The following is a 17856-nucleotide window of genomic DNA, read 5'->3' as shown; positions in this document are numbered from 1 at the left end:
TTTGGAAGAGGTTAGAACTGGCAGGAACCCATCCCTGCCCCCTTCTTTCCATTGCTGCCCTTTCTTATTTACTTTCTCTGATGGGTTCTTGGGGTGGTGTTTCAACAATCCCAAATTCATCTTTTCATACCAATAATTTTCCTCTGTTTACATTTTATTTCTAATATTAGTTCCACTTATGAAAATTGACTTATTTCAAGGCATCAGATTAGAGAAGTGTTATCATTTTTTTGTTTTTTTTAAAAAAACAGCTTAGAAACGGATTATGATATTTATTGAAATTAGCAAATCTTAGCCTGTTCTGTATCTAGCTGGAAGACCATCTGGAGAAATTGTAAATGCCTGTTTTCGCTGGCAGGTCACTCGGGCCGTCACAAGTGCCCCTCAACATGAGTGATATCGAGCTGGCCATGCCCACCCTGGCCACGCCTACCCCACCCTCCACCCCCTGAGTTCAAACACAACCTTGGTGGGTCCCTGAATGAAATTGAGTTTGACACCCCTGGTCTATGTCATAGGACTGTGATGATTAACCTATGGCACGCATGCCACAGGGGGCACACAGAGTGATATTTGTTGGGAGAACCGGTAGCGGAAATTGGGAGTAGTTCAGAGAACCGGCAAATGCCACCTCTGGCTGGCCCCGCCCACACCTATTCTCTGCCTCCCGAGTCCCAGCTGATTGGGAAGGAATGAGGATTTTACAGTATTCTTCCCCTGGAGTGGGGAAGGAATGGAAATTTTGCAGTATCCTTCCCCTGGAGTGGGAAGGGAATGGGGATTTTGCAGTATCCTTCCCCAGGAGTGGGGAGGGAATGGAGATTTTGCAGTATCGTTCCCCTGGAGCGGGGAGAGAATGGAGATTTTGCAGCATCCTTCCCCTGGAGTAGGGAGGAATGCAGATTTTGCAGTATCCTTCCCCTGGAGTGGGGAGGGAATGGAGATTTTACAGTATCCTTCCCCTGGAGTGGGGAGAGAATGGAGATTTTGCAGTATCCTTCCCCTGGAGTAGGGAGGAATGGGGATTTTGCAGTATCCTTCCCCTGCTACGCCCACCAAGCTACGCCATGCCCACCAAGCCATGCCCACAGTACCGGTAATTTAAAAATTTGGATTTCACCACTGGCTTGTTAGGCCTGTGATTTCACCCTCCCCAAGCTCCATAGGCATTCCTGGAGCCTGGGGAGGGCAAAAACGGCCTCTTCCACTCCCACTCCCCCGGAAGAAATACTAAGCTCAGCTTGGAGGCCAGCAGTGCGGCGCGCGTGAAGGGGGGAGCATGGGGAGGGTTATGAGCGCATGGACACGTGGGGGACCTCTTTGGATTTTGGGTGCCAGCACGTGTGTGCGCTATCCCACATACACACTTGCATTTTTGGCACCCAACAACTCAAAGGTTAGCCCTCCCTGTGGTAAGATTTCGCTTCCTCAATTCCAATCTATTGTTTCATCAGCTTTGATCACAAACTTGCTTTCCATTCCTGAAAGTATTAAGAGATTATAGAGGATCCAATACTCCTTCATAGATTTCTGCAATGATATGGAAATGTGATCAAGAAGGCTGCTCTTTTGCTTTCTTCTAACAGAAAAGGGGGATAATACGATGAAATTAAGAAATTAAGATTACGTTACCACTGTTCCTTGCTCAACAGTAGTAACTGTGAGAGGGATCTTGGAGTGCTAGTGGACAACCATTTAAATATGAGCCAGCAGTGTGTAGCAGCTGCCAGAAAAGCCAACACAGTTCTAGGTGGCATCAAGAGAGGGATAGAATCAAGATCACGTGAAGTGTTAATATCACTTTATAATGCCTTGGTAAGGCCACACTTGGAATACTGCATCCAGTTTTGGTCATCACAATGTAGAAAAGATGTGGAGACTCTAGAAAGAGTGCAGAGAAGAGCAACAAAGATGATTAGGGAACTGGAGGCTAAAACATATGAAGAACGGTTGCAGGAACTGGGTATGTCTAGTTTAATGAAAAGAAGGACTAGGGGAGACATGATAGCAGTCTTCCAATATCTCAGGGGTTGCCCCAAAGAAGAGGGAGTCAAGCTATTCTCCAAAGCACTTGAGGGCAGGACCAGAAGCAATGGGTGGAAACTAATCAAGGAGAGAAGCAACTTAGAACTGAGGAGAAATTTCCTGACAGTGAGAACAATTAATCAGTGGAACAACTTGCCTCCAGAAGTTGTGCATGCCCCAACACTGGAAGTCTTTAAGAAGATGTTGGATAGCCATTTGTCTGAAACGGTATTGGGTTTCCTGCCTAGGCAGGGGGTTGGACTAGAAGACCTCCAAGGTCCCTTCCAACTCTGCTATTGTATTGTAAGACGAACAGAAACCTGTCCCATGAGCAGGAAGAAATTCTGCATTTAAGCTGGCATTTTCCATGCCTTCTTTTCCATCCAAATCGCCCCAAAAATGAAGTCTGGGGGCAAAAGCTGCAGAGAAGTGCCTTAGAATAACCCATCCTGTCTACTGTCTTCCTCCTCCAGAAGATGGACTTGGAAATAAGACTGTCTCAGAAACCCAAGGGCATTTTTTTCCAGAACCCAGCCACAGATGTTCAAAGGAACCCCTTCTAAAAGAAGGAGTTGGGGCTTCAATTCACGGCAGACCTTAATTCCTTTGGCTCTGGGGGACAATCTTGGCACCGGCTCCCGGCTTCCTACCTTATGACAACCATCCAAGGTTAATGAGGGAGATAGGAGAACTCAATCGGCCTGGAGGGTTTTTTTTGTTGTTCCAAGCAACCTGGGCCCTCCAAACCAAGGTCAGAAATGTTTTGGTTTGTAGGACCAGTGAATCTTCTCTACTCTTGTTTTGACGTCTCTGGTGTCGTCTAATCTGAGGCTCTGCCCTTGTTATAAAACAAGCCACATCGCGGAGCAGGATTCATTAAGTGGCAAGATCAAACCAGAGGGGAGACAGACTAACTTAGAGATTTTCTTTGCCTTTCTACCCACAGCCGAACCGATCGACTTGGGGACAGCAAAATGCTCCTGGAAATCCTGAATCCGATGCACTATAATATCTCCAAAGTGATAGCTGAAAGCATCCCGACAGTAGCGACTCTACCACTTCTGCTCTTGATGACGTTCCTTTTCCTCATCTGGACTTGCGAAGAAACATCTTCCATACCAGGTAGGTTTTTAAAAGAATGACAAGAGTTGGAAGGGAGCTTGGGAGGGCTTCTAGTCCAACCCCACCGAGTTTCAAATTGTGGGCCCAGGGGGAAAAAAAAATATTTTCCCATTTAAGGAAGAACTAAGGAAAGACTAGGGGGTGGCGTGGCTCAGCCAAGCTATTTTATTATTATAATTTATTTATTTTGCCTTGTGCATCACCCCCTTTCTAAAGTGAGGCACCTGTGAGGATTTCCTTTGCTCGGTGTTTTATTTTCTATTTGTTTTTTTAAAAAATTTTATCTAGCCACCCGTCTCATGAGCTGGGCGGCATCCAACCAATTAACATTTGGCTCAGGCCGGTGTTGGAATCCACTCCTTATGTTTTACAAGCCATGATTTGTGGCATTTGCCAATCTTTAGAAAATACAGATTCCCCATTGCTACTCCACATTTATACTTCACCTCCGCTACCTCTGTAAAGTGTCCTTTATTGCTCTTAGACAATATTATAAGCATTAATAGGGTTTGTTAATTTGTGGCTTAGCATGGGGTGGTTTCATCCATTCCAGTTGATAAATCATATTTTTACGGCTTAGTGTTTTTGTGGGAATCTGGTAAGAGTTGGTTTGTTCTGTAAACCCTAGTTAAAGACCTCATGGTCCAGGAACAGGGTCTACACACAGGACGTGATTAAAGTCTTATGTTTATTGATGATAAAATTCCTAATTGATCCTTCCTACCTTACTTCTTCCCTCCCTCCCTCCCTCCTGCCTTCCTTTCCTCTATTTTTCTTTCCTTCCTTCCCTCTGTTTTTCTCACCCTTCCTTCTGCCCTCCCTCCCTCTCTCCCTCCCTCCTTCCTTCTTTCCTCCTTCCTTCCTTTGTTACTACTTTCCTTCCTTTCCTCTATTTTCTCACCCTTCCTTCCTTTCTCCTTCATTGCTACCTTCCTTCCTTCCCTCTGTTTTTCTCATCCTTCCTTCCTCCTTCCTTCCTTCCTCCTTCATTGCTACCTTCCTTCTTTCCTACTATTTTTCTCACCATTCTTCCTTCCATCCATCCTTCCTTCCTTCTTTCCTTCCTTACTTCCTCCTTTGTTGCTACCTTCCTTCCCTCTGTTTTTCTCACCTTTCTTCTCCTTCCTTTCTTTCTCCTTTCCTTCCTCCTTTGTTGCTACCTTCCTTCCCTCTATTTTTCTTACCCTTCCTTCCTCTTTCCTTCCTTCCTCCTTCCTCCTTTCCTTCTTCCTTTGTTGCTACCTTCCTTCCCTCTATTTTTCTCTCCCTTCCTTCCTTCCTTCCTCCTTCCTCCTTCCTCCTTCCCTTCTTCCTTTGTTGCTACCTTCCTTCCCTCTATTTTCCTCTCCCTTCTTTCCTTCCTCCTTCCTCCTTCCCTTCTTCCTTTATTGCTACCTTCCTTCCCTCTATTTTTCTTACCCTCCCTTCCTCCTTCCTTCCTTCCTCCTTCCCCCTTTCCTTCTTCCTTTGTTGCTACCTTCCTTCCCTCTATTTTCCTCTCCCTTCCTTCCTTCCTCCTTCCTCCTTTCCTTCTTCCTTTGTTGCTACCTTCCTTCTCTCTATTTTTCTCTCCCTTCCTTCCTTCCTTCCTCCTTCCTCCTTCCCTTCTTCCTTTGTTGCTACCTTCCTTCCCTCTATTTTCCTCTCCCTTCCTTCCTTCCTCCTTCCTCTTTCCCTTCTTCCTTTGTTGCTACCTCCTTCCCTCTATTTTTCTCTCCCTTCCTTCCTTCCTCCTTCCTCCTTTCCTTCTTCCTTTGTTGCTACCTTCCTTCCCTCTATTTTTCTCTCCCTTCCTTCCTTCCTCCTTCCTCCTTCCCTTCTTCCTTTGTTGCTACCTTCCTTCCCTCTATTTTCCTCTCCCCTCCTTCCTTCCTCCTTCCCTTCTTCCTTTGTTGCTACCTTCCTTCCCTCTATTTTCCTCTCCCTTCCTTCCTTCCTCCTTCCTCCTTCCCTTCTTCCTTTGTTGCTACCTCCTTCCCTCTATTTTTCTCTCCCTTCCTTCCTTCCTCCTTCCTCCTTTCCTTCTTCCTTTGTTGCTACCTTCCTTCCCTCTATTTTTCTCTCCCTTCCTCCTTCCTCCTTCCCTTCTTCCTTTGTTGCTACCTTCCTTCCCTCTATTTTCCTCTCCCCTCCTTCCTTCCTCCTTCCCTTCTTCCTTTGTTGCTACCTTCCTTCCCTCTATTTTTCTCTCCCTTCCTTCCTTCCTTCCTTCCTTCCTTCTTTCCTTCCTTCCTTCCTTCCTCCATTGCTACCTTTGTTCCTTCCCTCTATTTTTCTCACCCTTCCTTCCTTTCTCCCTCCCCTTCCTCCCTTTCCTCTATCCTTCCTCCCTTCCTCCCTCCCTCCCTTCCTTTCTCTGCCTCCTATTACCTTTTAGGACCTGGCTACTGTATGGGGCTCGGCCCCCTTATTTCCCATGGGAGATTTCTCTGGATGGGAGTGGGCAGCGCCTGTAATTATTACAACAAGATGTACGGAGAGTTTATGAGAGTCTGGATCAATGGAGAAGAGACCCTCGTCATTAGCAAGTAAATCTTTGTTCTCTATCAATGGGGGGGGGGCAAAGGGGCAAAAAAGCCTGTGAGATCCTTCAGCTTAGGTCCTTAACTTGCTCACAACTGATTGAACTGGCTGTAGAATGAAAACCGCACTCTTCCTCCCTTAATTTCTCCACCTGCAACTTAACTGTTGGATTTTCTTTTGCGTTGAGATGATGGCGCTGACATTTTTAAGCTTCTATCGCCCTCTAAAGGGGATTCGCTTTTGTGGCTGCCTGCAGCTGTCCAAGCACAGATACCAAGAAGGCAATTTTCTAGCTCATCTGAGCACAGCAAAATAGTCAGAAGTGTTACCACTTTCATTACCTTCTCCGTTGCCTCCTCTGGGTGGACAATGAAAACCCAAGCCAGTTGGAGAAGGAAGCGGGGGGGGGGGGGGAAGGGTTAGCCAAGAGACCCTTATTGGAAGGTAGATAACCCTGGACGGCCACAATGAGCCTTTTCAAGGTTGCCCTTGAAAAGCATTTTTTAAAAAAAACTGGTTCTGAATTGGCTCTGGATAAACTTTAGTTTGCAATTTGAGGTTCCAGTTGTTGCATCTAAAGCCCTCTTCTTCCTCCTCCTTCTCTTCTACTTCCCCTTCTTCCTCTTCTTCTTTTTCTTCTTCTTCCTCTTCCACTTTTATTCCTCCTCTTCCTCCTCCTCTTCTTCTTTTTCTCCTTCTGCTTCCTCTTCTTCTTCCTTCTCTTCTTCCTCCTCTTCTTCTTCTGCTTCTTCTTTTTCTTCTTCTTCCTTTTCCACTTCCTCATCTTCTTCTTCCTCTTCTTCTCTTCTTCTTTTTCTGCTTCTGCTTCCTCTTCCTCCTCTTCCTCCTCCTCCTCTTCTTCTTCTTCTTCCTCCTCCTCCCCCTCCTCCTCCTCCTCCTCTTCTTCTTCTTCTTCCTCCTCCTCCTCCACTTACTCCTCCTCCTCCTCTTCTTCTGCTTCTTCTTTTTCTTCTTCCTTTTCCATTTCTTCATCTTCTTCTTCCTCTTCTTCTCTTCTTCTTTTCTGCTTCTGCTGCCTCTTCCTCCTCTTCCTCCTCCTCCTCTTCTTCTTCTGCTTCTTCTTCTTCTTCCTCCTCCTCCTCCCCCCCTCCTCCTCCTCTTCTTCTTCTTCTGCTTCTTCTTGTTCTTCTGCTTCTTCTTCCTCCTCCTCCTCCATTTACTCCTCCTCCTCCTCCTCTTCTTCCTCTTCTTCTGCTTCTTGTTCTTCTTCCTCTTCCTCTTCCTCTTCTTCTTCCACCATCTAGATCATCAAGCATGTTCCACGTCATGAAACACGGACACTACAGTTCTCGATTCGGCAGCAAACCTGGTTTGCAGTGCATTGGCATGCATGAAAACGGCATCATCTTTAATAATAATCCAAGGCTGTGGAAGGAGATCCGTCCATTTTTCACCAAGGGTAAATATATCGATTGGGGCCTTCCCACTCTGACTCTGCCTTCAGGTCTGTTTCTCAGCTGAGGTACAGAAGGAGAAGGAGAAAGAAGGACCCCTCAAAGACCCCTGTTTTATTAATTTTGATTTAAAATTCCATTGCATAACGAGATTAGGGATGAAAAGATGTCCTTTTGCCTAACCAAGGAAGCAATGTATGGTGTCTCAATGTACGGAGTGTCAGTTAAGCCCTCCAAGCAGCAAATGTATATTTCTACAAATAGAAAGGCAGAGAAATTGGAAAGAAAAAAAAACATAGAAATTTTAAGATTAAGAAAAAGAAAGAAAACCAAGTAAATGGGTGGAGAGAAGAGAATATGAGAGAAGTGGAGTTCCTGAGAGACTAAGAGAAAATGATTGAAAGGAGGAGGGGGAAAAAGGTTTTACTAGTAGAATAGAATGAAATTTGGTAAATACAGCCAATGGCATACATTCAATATGATGGGAGGGAAATAGAATAATAGTACTTACTTGTGGAAAATTAATAAAATAAAATGTTTACTGTATAAAATTAAATTTGGTGGACATTAGAGTAAAACAGAGTAATAGATGGAAATGATATGTCCAATCTGATTAATTCAGAGAGGCAAACAATGATATTGTTTATGTATTAAGAAGAAATTAAAACGAAGCGGAGGAATACGGAATGAAAAGAAGGCGAGTGAAATGGAAAATGAAAATACGATGTAAAACTGAACTATGCATAAAAGGAAATGTCAAGAAAATGTCAAGAAAAATGTTTATAAAAGAAGTCAAAATATGTAACAAAAAATGCAAAAAAAACTTTGTTTCCAAAAAAAAAGGTAGAGAGAGAAAAATAATCAAGACATTTGTAAAATTTCAGCTCTTTCTGGACCGGGTCTTGTAAGGATGATAGCCATCTGTGTCAAATCAACAATTGCACACCTGGATCTCTTGAACAAAGAGACAACCGAGTTGGAACATGTCAACACTCTGAACCTTATGAGGCGCATCATGCTTGACACATCAAACAAGCTTTTTCTCGGCATCCCTCTTGATGGTAAAACCATGTTTCCTCGAAAATAAGACAGGGTCTTGTTTACTTTTGACCCCCGAAATAAGCACTTGGCCTTATTTTGGGGGAGGTCCAGTGGTGGGTTTCAAAATGTTTTAGAACCTCTTCTGTAGGTGTGGCCTGCTTTGTGGGAGTGGCTTGCTGACCATGTGATTGAGTGGGAGTGGCTTGCCAGCCATGTGACTGGGTGGGCATGGCTAACTTGTAAAATGTGGTGAAACTCACTTAACAACGCTCTTGCTTAGCAACCAAAATGTTGCTCAGAAACTCTGGCAGTTGAAGCCTGCAAGTATTAAAGCTATCAAGTTACAAGACCCTTGTACTCTTAACCCTTTAGAAAAAAAACCCAGGGGTGTTCAAACTTGACAGCTTTAAGACTTGTGGACTTCAACTCCCAGAATTCCTCTTCCAGTCATGTTGGCTCAGGAACTCTGGCATTGAAGCACGCAAGTCTTAAAGCTGTCAAGTTACAAGACCCTTGCACCCCTAACCTTTTAGAAAAAAAAAACCCAGGGGTGTTCAAACTTGACAGCTTTAAGACTTGTGGACTTCAACTCCCATAATTCCTCCTCTTGCTCTTCATCTTGATGATGGGCGGAGGGACGGAAGGAGGGAGCTGGAACTGGTTCTAAACGGCACTGTAGATTTGTGGAACCTTTTCTATAGAAGAGGTTAGAACCGGCAGGAACCCACCTCTGGGGAAGTCTTATTATTTTTGAGGTGCAGGAGGCGGCGAGCGTGGTCACCTCATGGCTGCTGCTGTGTTGCAATATTTTTAGGGAGGGCTTATTATCCAGGGAGGGCTTATTATCTGGGGAGGGCTTATTATCTGGGGAGGGCTTATTATCCAGGGAGGGCTTATTTGGGGGAAACAGGGTACACATGTAATATTTTCTCACAGGGTCTTCTGAAGTGAACGTGAATGCTTCTTTAACCAAAACTGCAGAAGACAAAGGCAGCAGAACATTCATTGAGCAGGCAATGAATATAGGATGCTTGTTGGGAGGATTTAAAAAAAATGGATGGGAGGAGGAATAAAAGAAATCCTCTTTTAGGATGTATGGATGGGGGTTGCTCCTGAGATAACTTCTGGCCTCCAAGAGACTTCTCTGGTGTTGAGTGATGTGGCTCCAGCAGCCAGCAGAGCTAATAGGACAGTGAGGGGGTTATGGAGGAGCATGAGCCAGTCCTGGAGGCTGGGAAAGGCTCGGACGAGGGCTCTGCATTGAAGGCAGAGACAGGGCCGATGGCATCTAGCAGTGATCAGGTCCCTGCGGAACTAGACAGCAGTGAGGCAGAGGAACAGCTGGAGCCTGTTCCCAGTGTGCGCATGCGCAGAGCTGCCAGAAGAAAAGAACAACTCAGAAATCAGGGTCAACTTGGGAGTAAAGACACAGGTGGGAGGTGATTGGCCCCTCCCATAGGACATAAAAGAGGAGCGAAAGAGGAGTGGGCTTTTGCAGGAAACTATTCGGTCAGTCAGTCGTTAGATTCATTTCAGGAGTGTGAAGATCTGTCCGTGAATTTGAGAGACTCTGTGCCCAGTCTTTCCTTGCACAGCACCTCATTTGGGAAAATAGTTACATGGCAGCTTTCCAAGCTAGATAAGATCTGCAGTCATAAATACTCCTTTGAAAGGCTGTTTGCCAGACCTTGCTGATTGTGAATGAGAGAAATTCAAATTCATTTAATAAAGGAGGGGGACCAGGACTCTGCCTCGTGCTTTTGCCTGGGTCAGAATATTGAGGCCCCTTTGTAAACCCTGGAAAAGATAGCCAGGATTGGCAACAACAATGTCATGATGGGCGAAAAAGTAAAGTCCGAGGCCCATCCTTATAGACTTGACCAAATACAGCCCGTAACATTACTGTCCCTTTTCAAACTTTGGATTTATAATCTGGACTCAGAATTATCTCGTTCTTGTACTTTCAGAACATGCCATTGTGCTCAAAATCCAGAACTACTTTGATGCTTGGCAAGCTCTTCTCCTGAAACCTAACATTTTCTTTAAGTTCTCCTGGTTTTACAAGAAGTACGAGACATCTGCGTAAGTAGCACGTATGCCTTTGTGGATCAGGCTGCCTATAGATCAAGGGTCACAGGTGGGACTCAGACGGTTTGGACCGGTTCAGGCAAACTAGTTGTTAAAATTCTGCCCAGTTTGCCAAAATGGGTAATCCCACCATTGTCTGGCTCCACCCCTGCCCATTTTTTTGGCCCGTTTTCCAGCTGTTTCGTGGCCATTTGGGGGCTGTTTTTTGTCCATTTTTCATCCAGTCAGAATTACTGAATCCCACCTCTGCCTTTGAGGCAAGTGACCGGGAGGCGGGGCTGGGTGTGATGAGTGATGTTGTTGGCCACACCCAGCCAGTCACATGACCACCCAGCCACGCCAACCCAGCCATCTCCTCCGCCATCACAAATCGATGAAGTTTCTTGGATGAGAAACGAAACATTTTGTTCTTCTTCCTCCAGGGGAAAAATAAATAAACCAGCCCCGTTGCGTTTGGAAGGAAAAAGCAGCTTCGCAACAACTCTGCTAGAACCAATTTCATTCCGTTTCTTATGTTCACAACATTATTTCTTTTGTGGCCTTTCGGCTGCGTCGGCCCCTCCAGCATCTGAATTAGAGGAGGAGGCAGTATGGCAGTCAGGGTCAGCATCAGGGCAAGCAGAGAGCTCCGTGGGGGAAGAGGGAATGAAGCTGTCAGAGAGAGAGGGAGAAAGAGGCAGAGACTGGGCCGTCATCAGCCCTCAGATGGAGAGTCAACAGCCCCCAGGTCTGGAGGTGGTTGATGAGGAAGGGGAGGAACAGCTGCCTGACGCACGAATGCATAGAAGACAGAGGAGAGGAAAGCAGTGGAAATCTATGGGCTGGTCCTTGGGACAGAGAGAGAGAGAGAGAGAGAGTGACAGAGGGGACAGACCCTGGGCCGTCCGTCAGCCCTCAGATGGAGTCTCAACAGCCTCCAGGTCTGGGGGTTGCTGATAAGGAAGAGGAGGAACGGCTGGGTTCAGTGCCTGACACATGTATGTGCAGAAGGCAGAGGAGAGGAGAGCAGTGGAAATCTATGGGCCAGTCCTTGGGATGGAAGAGCCACTGCTGCTAGCAAAACCCCACCCTAGCTCTGGGGATCAAAGGCAAGGGACGGAGATGAATAGATGTAGCAGACAACTATTCATCTTCCAGCTGGATGGATTTGTTAGCCTGTGAGGGAAACTTTTTGCCGGGACTGCCGGCATTTGTAAATAATTGAATTCCCTTCTGAGGGTTTGAGAAGCTGGGTCAGAACAATTTCATATCATCCTGTTTCCAAACGACATTTAGTGTTGAACCGAAAGGATTTCTCCTTTTTTTTTCAGGAAAGACCTGAAAGACAGCATCGAGACCTTAATTGAGCAGAAACGACAGAAGCTCTTTGCCGCCGATAACCTGGAGGAACACATGGATTTTGCGTCCGAGCTGATTTTTGCCCAGGTAATCTGGATACCATTTTTCTTCCTCTCCAACACTGGGGAAACAATAGCAGAAATCTGGAGGGAAGTTGATCTTTTATCAGCTTTTTATATGAGGCCTAAAGTATCCACAGGTAGTCCTTGGCTTATGACTGGTTGCTTAGCAACCGCTTGTCGTTCTGACAGACCTACCTGGGGGTTGCTTAGCAACCTGGATTTGAAGTTCCAAGGGTCTGCCCCGCCCACCCCAAGGTCATGTGACCACACTTCGGGCATCCGGCAACCTAACTGCATTTACAGAGGTTCGTTTGCAATGTCCTGCAGTCATGTGACTGATTTTTATGACACTTTTTGGCCAAATACTGACATGTACCCCTGGCTTTCAGCAAAACCACACACATGGCCAGCCATCGGTTCACGTCACGATTGCAGATTCACTTAACGAATGTGGTGAATCACTTAACAACCGCTGCCAGAAAGGTCGTAATGTTCCATTTGACAACCATTGTGAGTTACGGCTGTTGATGGGCAGGCTCTGTTCCTGCTGTAACTTGAGGACTAGCCTCTTTTCAGTACCATATATTGCCCTCATAGGTTAAGTGGAACAATTTCATGAGATCTGCTACCTGATCCTTTTAACTGGAGGTACCATCATTGAATCTGAGACTGTTAATCTGAGACTGCCTATGGCGGGGGGGGGCACTTTAAGACCTGTGGACCAACTCCCAGAATTCCCCAGCCAGCCATGTGGGCTGGGGAATTCTGGGAGTTGAAGTCCACAAGACTTGGCCAAGGTTGGACATCTCTGGCCTATTGTTTCCATTGCAAGGCAAATTGCGCTTCTGGGGTTCGGCTTTCCAGTGTTGTGATGCCGCATTGCACTGACGGGAGTCCAGTGTAGCAATAACAATAGCACTTAGACTTATATACTGCTTCACAGTGCTTTAAAGCCCTCTCTAAGAAGTTTACAGAGTCAGCCTCTTGTCCCCAAACAATCTTACCAACCTCAGAAGGATGGAAGGCTGAGTCAACCTTGAGCCAGTCAGGATCGAACTGCTGGCAGTGTGCAGTGTTAGACTACAGTACTAATCACTGGGAAGGAAGGAAGGAAGGAAGGAGGGAGGGAGGGAGGGAGGGAGGGAGGGAGGGAAGGAAGGAAGGAAGGAAGGAAGGAAATGGAGAAGCACTTAGACTTATATACCGCTTCACAGTGCTTTACAGCCCTCTCTAAGCGGTTTACAGACTCAACATATTGCCCCCAACAATCTGGGTCCTCATTTTACCCACCTCGGAAGGATGGAAGGCTGAGTCAACTTTGAGCCTGGTGAGATTCGAACTGCCAAACTGCAGGCAGCCAGCAGTCATCAGAAGTCACTTGCAGTACTGCATTCTAACCACTGCGCCACCGTGGCTCAATAAACCTAAGGCTGACACACACGGCTCCATCTGCTTCGATTTTGCAGAACCGCAGTGAGCTGACGGGCGAAAATGTGAACCAGTGTGTGCTGGAGATGCTCATTGCTGCCCCCGATACTCTGTCCGTGACTCTCTTCTTCATGCTGGTGCTGATTGCAGAACACCCTCAAGTGGAGGAGGCCATGATGAAGGAGATAGACAGGGTGATGGGTACGTATCTAGTGACTCCAGCTCTCAGGGGGAAATGTGGCCTACTTGGAGTAGCTTCCGTTTTAACACTTATTTTAATCTGCACAGTTTAATGTTTTAATTTGTTTTACTTGTTTTATAACTTGTAAGCCATCCAGGACTCACCTTGTTGGGAAGATGGGTGGCATAATAAATGATGATGAGAGAGGGGGGGGAATGGATGAATGGATGGAAGATAGATAGATAGATAGATAGATAGATAGATAGATAGATAGATAGATAGATAGATAGAAAGAAAGAAAGATGATAGATGATAGATGATAGATGATAGATGATAGATGATAGATGATAGATGATAGATGATAGATGATAGATGATAGATGATAGATGATAGATGATAGATGATAGATGGATGGATTATAGATATAGATATATGATAGATAGAAAGAAAGAAAGAAAGAAAGAAAGAAAGACAGACAGACAGACAGACAGACAGACAGACAGACAGACAGACAGACAGATAGAACAGGATTATGGATAGATAGAGGTAGATAGATATAGAGAACAGGATTATGGATAGAGATAGATAGATAGATAGATAGATAGATAGATAGATAGATAGATAGATAGATAGATAGATAGATGATAGATAGATAGATAGATGATAGACAGACAGACAGACAGACAGATAGACAGATGATAGATGATAGATGATAGATGATAGATGATTGGATGGATGGATGAATGGATGAATGGATGGATTAGATATAGATATATAATAGATGGATGGATGGATGGATGGATGGATGGATGGATGGATGGATGGATGGATAGATAGATAGATAGATAGATAGATAGATAGATAGATAGATAGATAGATAGATGATAGGCAGGCAGACAGGCAGACAGACAGACAGACAGATGATGGATGGATGGATGGATGGATAGATAGATAGATAGATAGATAGATAGATAGATAGATAGATAGAGATAGATAGACAGACAGACAGATAGATAGATAGACACAGATAGATATATGATAGATATATGATTGATTGATTGATTGATTGATAGACAGACAGACAGATAGATAGACACAGATAGATATATGATAGATATATGATTGATTGACTGACTGACTGACTGACAGACAGACAGACAGACAGACAGACAGATAGATAGACACAGATAGATATATGATAGATATGATTGATTGATTGATTGACTGACAGACAGACAGACAGATAGATAGATAGACACAGATAGATATATGATAGATGTATGATTTATTTATAGATAGATAGATAGATGATAGATAGATAGATAGATAGATAGATAGATAGATAGATAGATAGATAGATAGATAGATAGGGATGGATGGATGGATGGATGGATGGATGGATGGATGGATGGATAGATAGATAGATAGATAGATAGATAGATAGATGATAGATAGATAGATAGATAGATAGATAGATAGATAGATAGATAGATAGATAGATAGATATAGATATAGATATAATTTGCCTATATCTAAAACAATGCAGATGTTAATATAACAGGCTATTTATTGCCCAGGGTTGAACTTTGAGGTCCCGGAAACTCCCTGAGCTTGGTGGTTTTCTTGCAGACATTTCATTATCCAACTAAATAACGTAATCAATGCTAGAAGGAAATGGGGTTTGTGGAGAGGAGGGAGAGGAGGAGGAGGAGAACGAGAAAAACAGTGGGGTCCCTGAAGCTCCCTCAACCTGGTTGTTTTCTTGCAGACATTTCATAACCCAACTAGATGACATCATCAATGCTAAAAGGGAGTAGAATTTCTTATCTATTCATAATTATCTATTCATAATACCTTATCCTGTCAAAGCTGGTAGGAGTGTTCTCAATAAAACAGTGAAAATGCCAACCTCTTCCAACTATTCCTTAAGGAAGGTGGGCAAACACATCTCACCTGCTTTATCCTGCTTCCTTCTCAACAGGTGACAGGGACATCCAAACGGAAGACATGGGGAAGCTCAAAGTCGTCGAGAACTTCATCCTGGAGAGCATGAGATACCAACCCGTGGTGGACCTGGTCATGCGCAAAGCCTTGCAGGATGATGTGATTGACGGCTACCACGTGAAGAAAGGGACCAACATTATCCTGAACATCGGGCGCATGCATAAGCTGGAGTTCTTCCCTAAGCCCAACGAATTCTCCCTTGACAATTTTGAAAAGAGTGTAGGTATTTTCTCTTGCTCTACACACCACTCCGTGTTATGTTTAGGAAATGAGATGCAACACAAACACATTGTGGGTAAGCATTGGGATACAAGAGAGGGAGGCTCTTTGTCCAGATCATATGGATAGTCCTGGACTTAGGAAACACAACTGAGCCCAACATTTCTGTTGCTAAATAAAGCCGTTGTTACATGAGTTTACCCCCCATTTTACAGCCTTTCTTGCCACTGTTGTTTAGTAAATCACTAAACAACACTAACTTCCCAAACGTTGGTAACACTAATTTCCCAACTGTTATTAATACTAACTTCCCAACTGTAAGTATCACTAACTTCCCAACTGTTGGTAACACTAACTTCCCAACCATTAATAACATTAACTTCCCAACTGTTATTAACACTAACTTCCCAATTGTTAGTAATGCTAACTTCCCAACCGTTAATAACATTAACTTCCCAACTGTTAGTATCACTAACTTCCCAACTGTTAGTAATGCTAACTTCCCAACCATTAATAAAATTAACATCCCAACCATTAATAACACTAACTTCCCAACTGTTATTAATACTAACTTCCCAACTGTAAGTATCACTAACTTCCCAACTGTTGGTAACACTAACTTCCCAACCATTAATAACATTAACTTCCCAACTGTTATTAACACTAACTTCCCAACTGTTAGTAATGCTAACTTCCCAACCATTAATAACATTAATTTCCCAACCGTTGGTAATACTAACTTCCCAACTGTTATTAACACTAACTTCCCAACTGTTAGTATCACTAACTTCCCAACTGTTAGTAATGCTAACTTCCCAACCATTAATAACATTAACTTCCCAACTGTTATTAACACTAACTTCCCAACTGTTAGTAATGCTAACTTCCCAACCATTAATAACATTAACTTCCCAACCGTTAATAACATTAACTTCCCAACTGTTAGTATCACTAACTTCCCAACTGTTAGTAATGCTAACTTCCCAACCATTAATAACATTAATTTCCCAACCGTTGGTAATACTAACTTCCCAACTGTTATTAACACTAACTTCCCAACTGTTAGTAATGCTAACTTCCCAACCATTAATAACATTAACTTCCCAACCGTTAGTAACACTAACTTCCCAACTGTTGGTAACACTAACAGTAACTGGGAAGTTAAATGGATCTGGCTTCCCCACTGACTTTGTTTGTCACAAGGTCACAAAGAGTGATCAAACAACCCCAGGGCACTGCAGTTGTCATAAATACAAGTCAGTTCCCAAGCATCTGAATTTTGATCATGTGATCATGGAGATGCTAAAAGGGTGGTAAGTGTGAAAAATAATCTTAAGTCATCTTTTTCATGCTATTGTAACTTGAAACAGTCATTAAATCAACTGTTGTAAGTCAAGAATTAGCTACATCTAGTTCTCTGCCTTCTCAATGGGGTGCAACTCCATGCAAAAGGGAAAAAAATCTAAAGTACCAGGTCATAAAATTGGATGTGACTTACTTAACAACTGCCTTGCTTAGCAATGGAAATTTTGGTCCCAACTGAAGTCGTCATTTGAGGACTACCAGTGTTACATTTTGATGACTCTCAACTGCCAGGTTCATGATGCAAACTGAGCGGCCTAAAGAGGAAGTAAATAAATTGTTAATAAGCCAACTATTATTTTGTTTTAATGTAGGTCCCCCACCGTTACTTTCAGCCCTTTGGCTTTGGCCCCCGCGGCTGCGTTGGGAAGTTCATTGCAATGGTCATGATGAAGGCCATCCTGGTGACCCTCTTGAGAAGGTGCTGCATCCGTACTCTGAAAGGCCAAGGTCTTAACCACATCCCCAAAAACAATGACTTGTCTCTGCATCCCAACGAAAGGCAGCCGCTACTGGAAATGATCTTCACCCCAAGAAAATCCCTGGGCAAGAACGATCAGGATAAATAAAACCCCTTCCAAGCTCCGGTTGCCAAGATGATCTCAGACCTATTTGGATTGGTTGGATGACCCTAATCAAATTCAAAACTCTCACCCCACCCAAGGTGCATCGATCCACTCTCCCGATGAAACATTTCTTGATTAAACCCAACAGTTTTGCTCATTCAAATGGCCCATTGGTAGAATTCAGGTTCAACACAGCAGGTAATATTTGCACTGTTGCTAGGAATCATTGTGTTGAGGAGGACCCATAAACACCTTTAGAATTGATTCTGCACATACAGAATTGTGACGTAGAGATTTTATTTAGGAAGAAGCCAGATTTCTGCAGGTCTACGGGGATGAATTGGGCCATGCAGTAGCAGTGGCTGATAGCTGCTGTTGCTATTCTTCCATGCCCGTGTCCATTAGGAAGTAGAAGTGGAGTAGAATGATACAACTTGTTCAGAGCAACAGACCCCGATTGCAGTCTCAAGAAGAGGCAGTAT

General features: G+C 44.1%; 1 protein-coding gene across 1 annotated transcript; it reads left to right on the top strand.

The window, feature by feature from the left end:
- The first annotated feature begins 2999 nt into the window (after nucleotides 1–2999).
- Nucleotides 3000–17377, top strand: LOC116519465 (aromatase). Its single transcript, XM_032233333.1, has 9 exons — nucleotides 3000–3147; nucleotides 5525–5675; nucleotides 6936–7090; nucleotides 7970–8146; nucleotides 10094–10208; nucleotides 11525–11639; nucleotides 13081–13243; nucleotides 15205–15446; nucleotides 17123–17377. The coding sequence occupies exons 1-9, from the start codon at nucleotides 3000–3002 to the stop codon at nucleotides 17375–17377; spliced, it is 1521 nt and encodes a 506-aa protein (XP_032089224.1).
- The last annotated feature ends 479 nt before the right edge of the window (nucleotides 17378–17856 follow it).

Source organism: Thamnophis elegans, chromosome 16, assembly GCF_009769535.1.
Source record: "Thamnophis elegans isolate rThaEle1 chromosome 16, rThaEle1.pri, whole genome shotgun sequence".
Taxonomy (NCBI): Eukaryota; Metazoa; Chordata; class Lepidosauria; order Squamata; family Colubridae; genus Thamnophis; species Thamnophis elegans.
Note: the sequence above shows the minus strand (reverse complement) of the source record. Positions and strands in the feature narration are given on the sequence as shown.

Coding starts and splice junctions, on each gene's coding strand:
- LOC116519465 (XM_032233333.1), top strand. CDS start 3,000: ATGCTCCTGGAAATCCTGAATCCGATGCACTATAATATCTCCAAAGTG. Junction 8,147..10,093: donor TCTCGGCATCCCTCTTGATG/GTAAAACCATGT, acceptor TTGTACTTTCAG/AACATGCCATTGTGCTCAAA. Junction 10,209..11,524: donor AAGAAGTACGAGACATCTGC/GTAAGTAGCACG, acceptor TTTTTTTTTCAG/GAAAGACCTGAAAGACAGCA.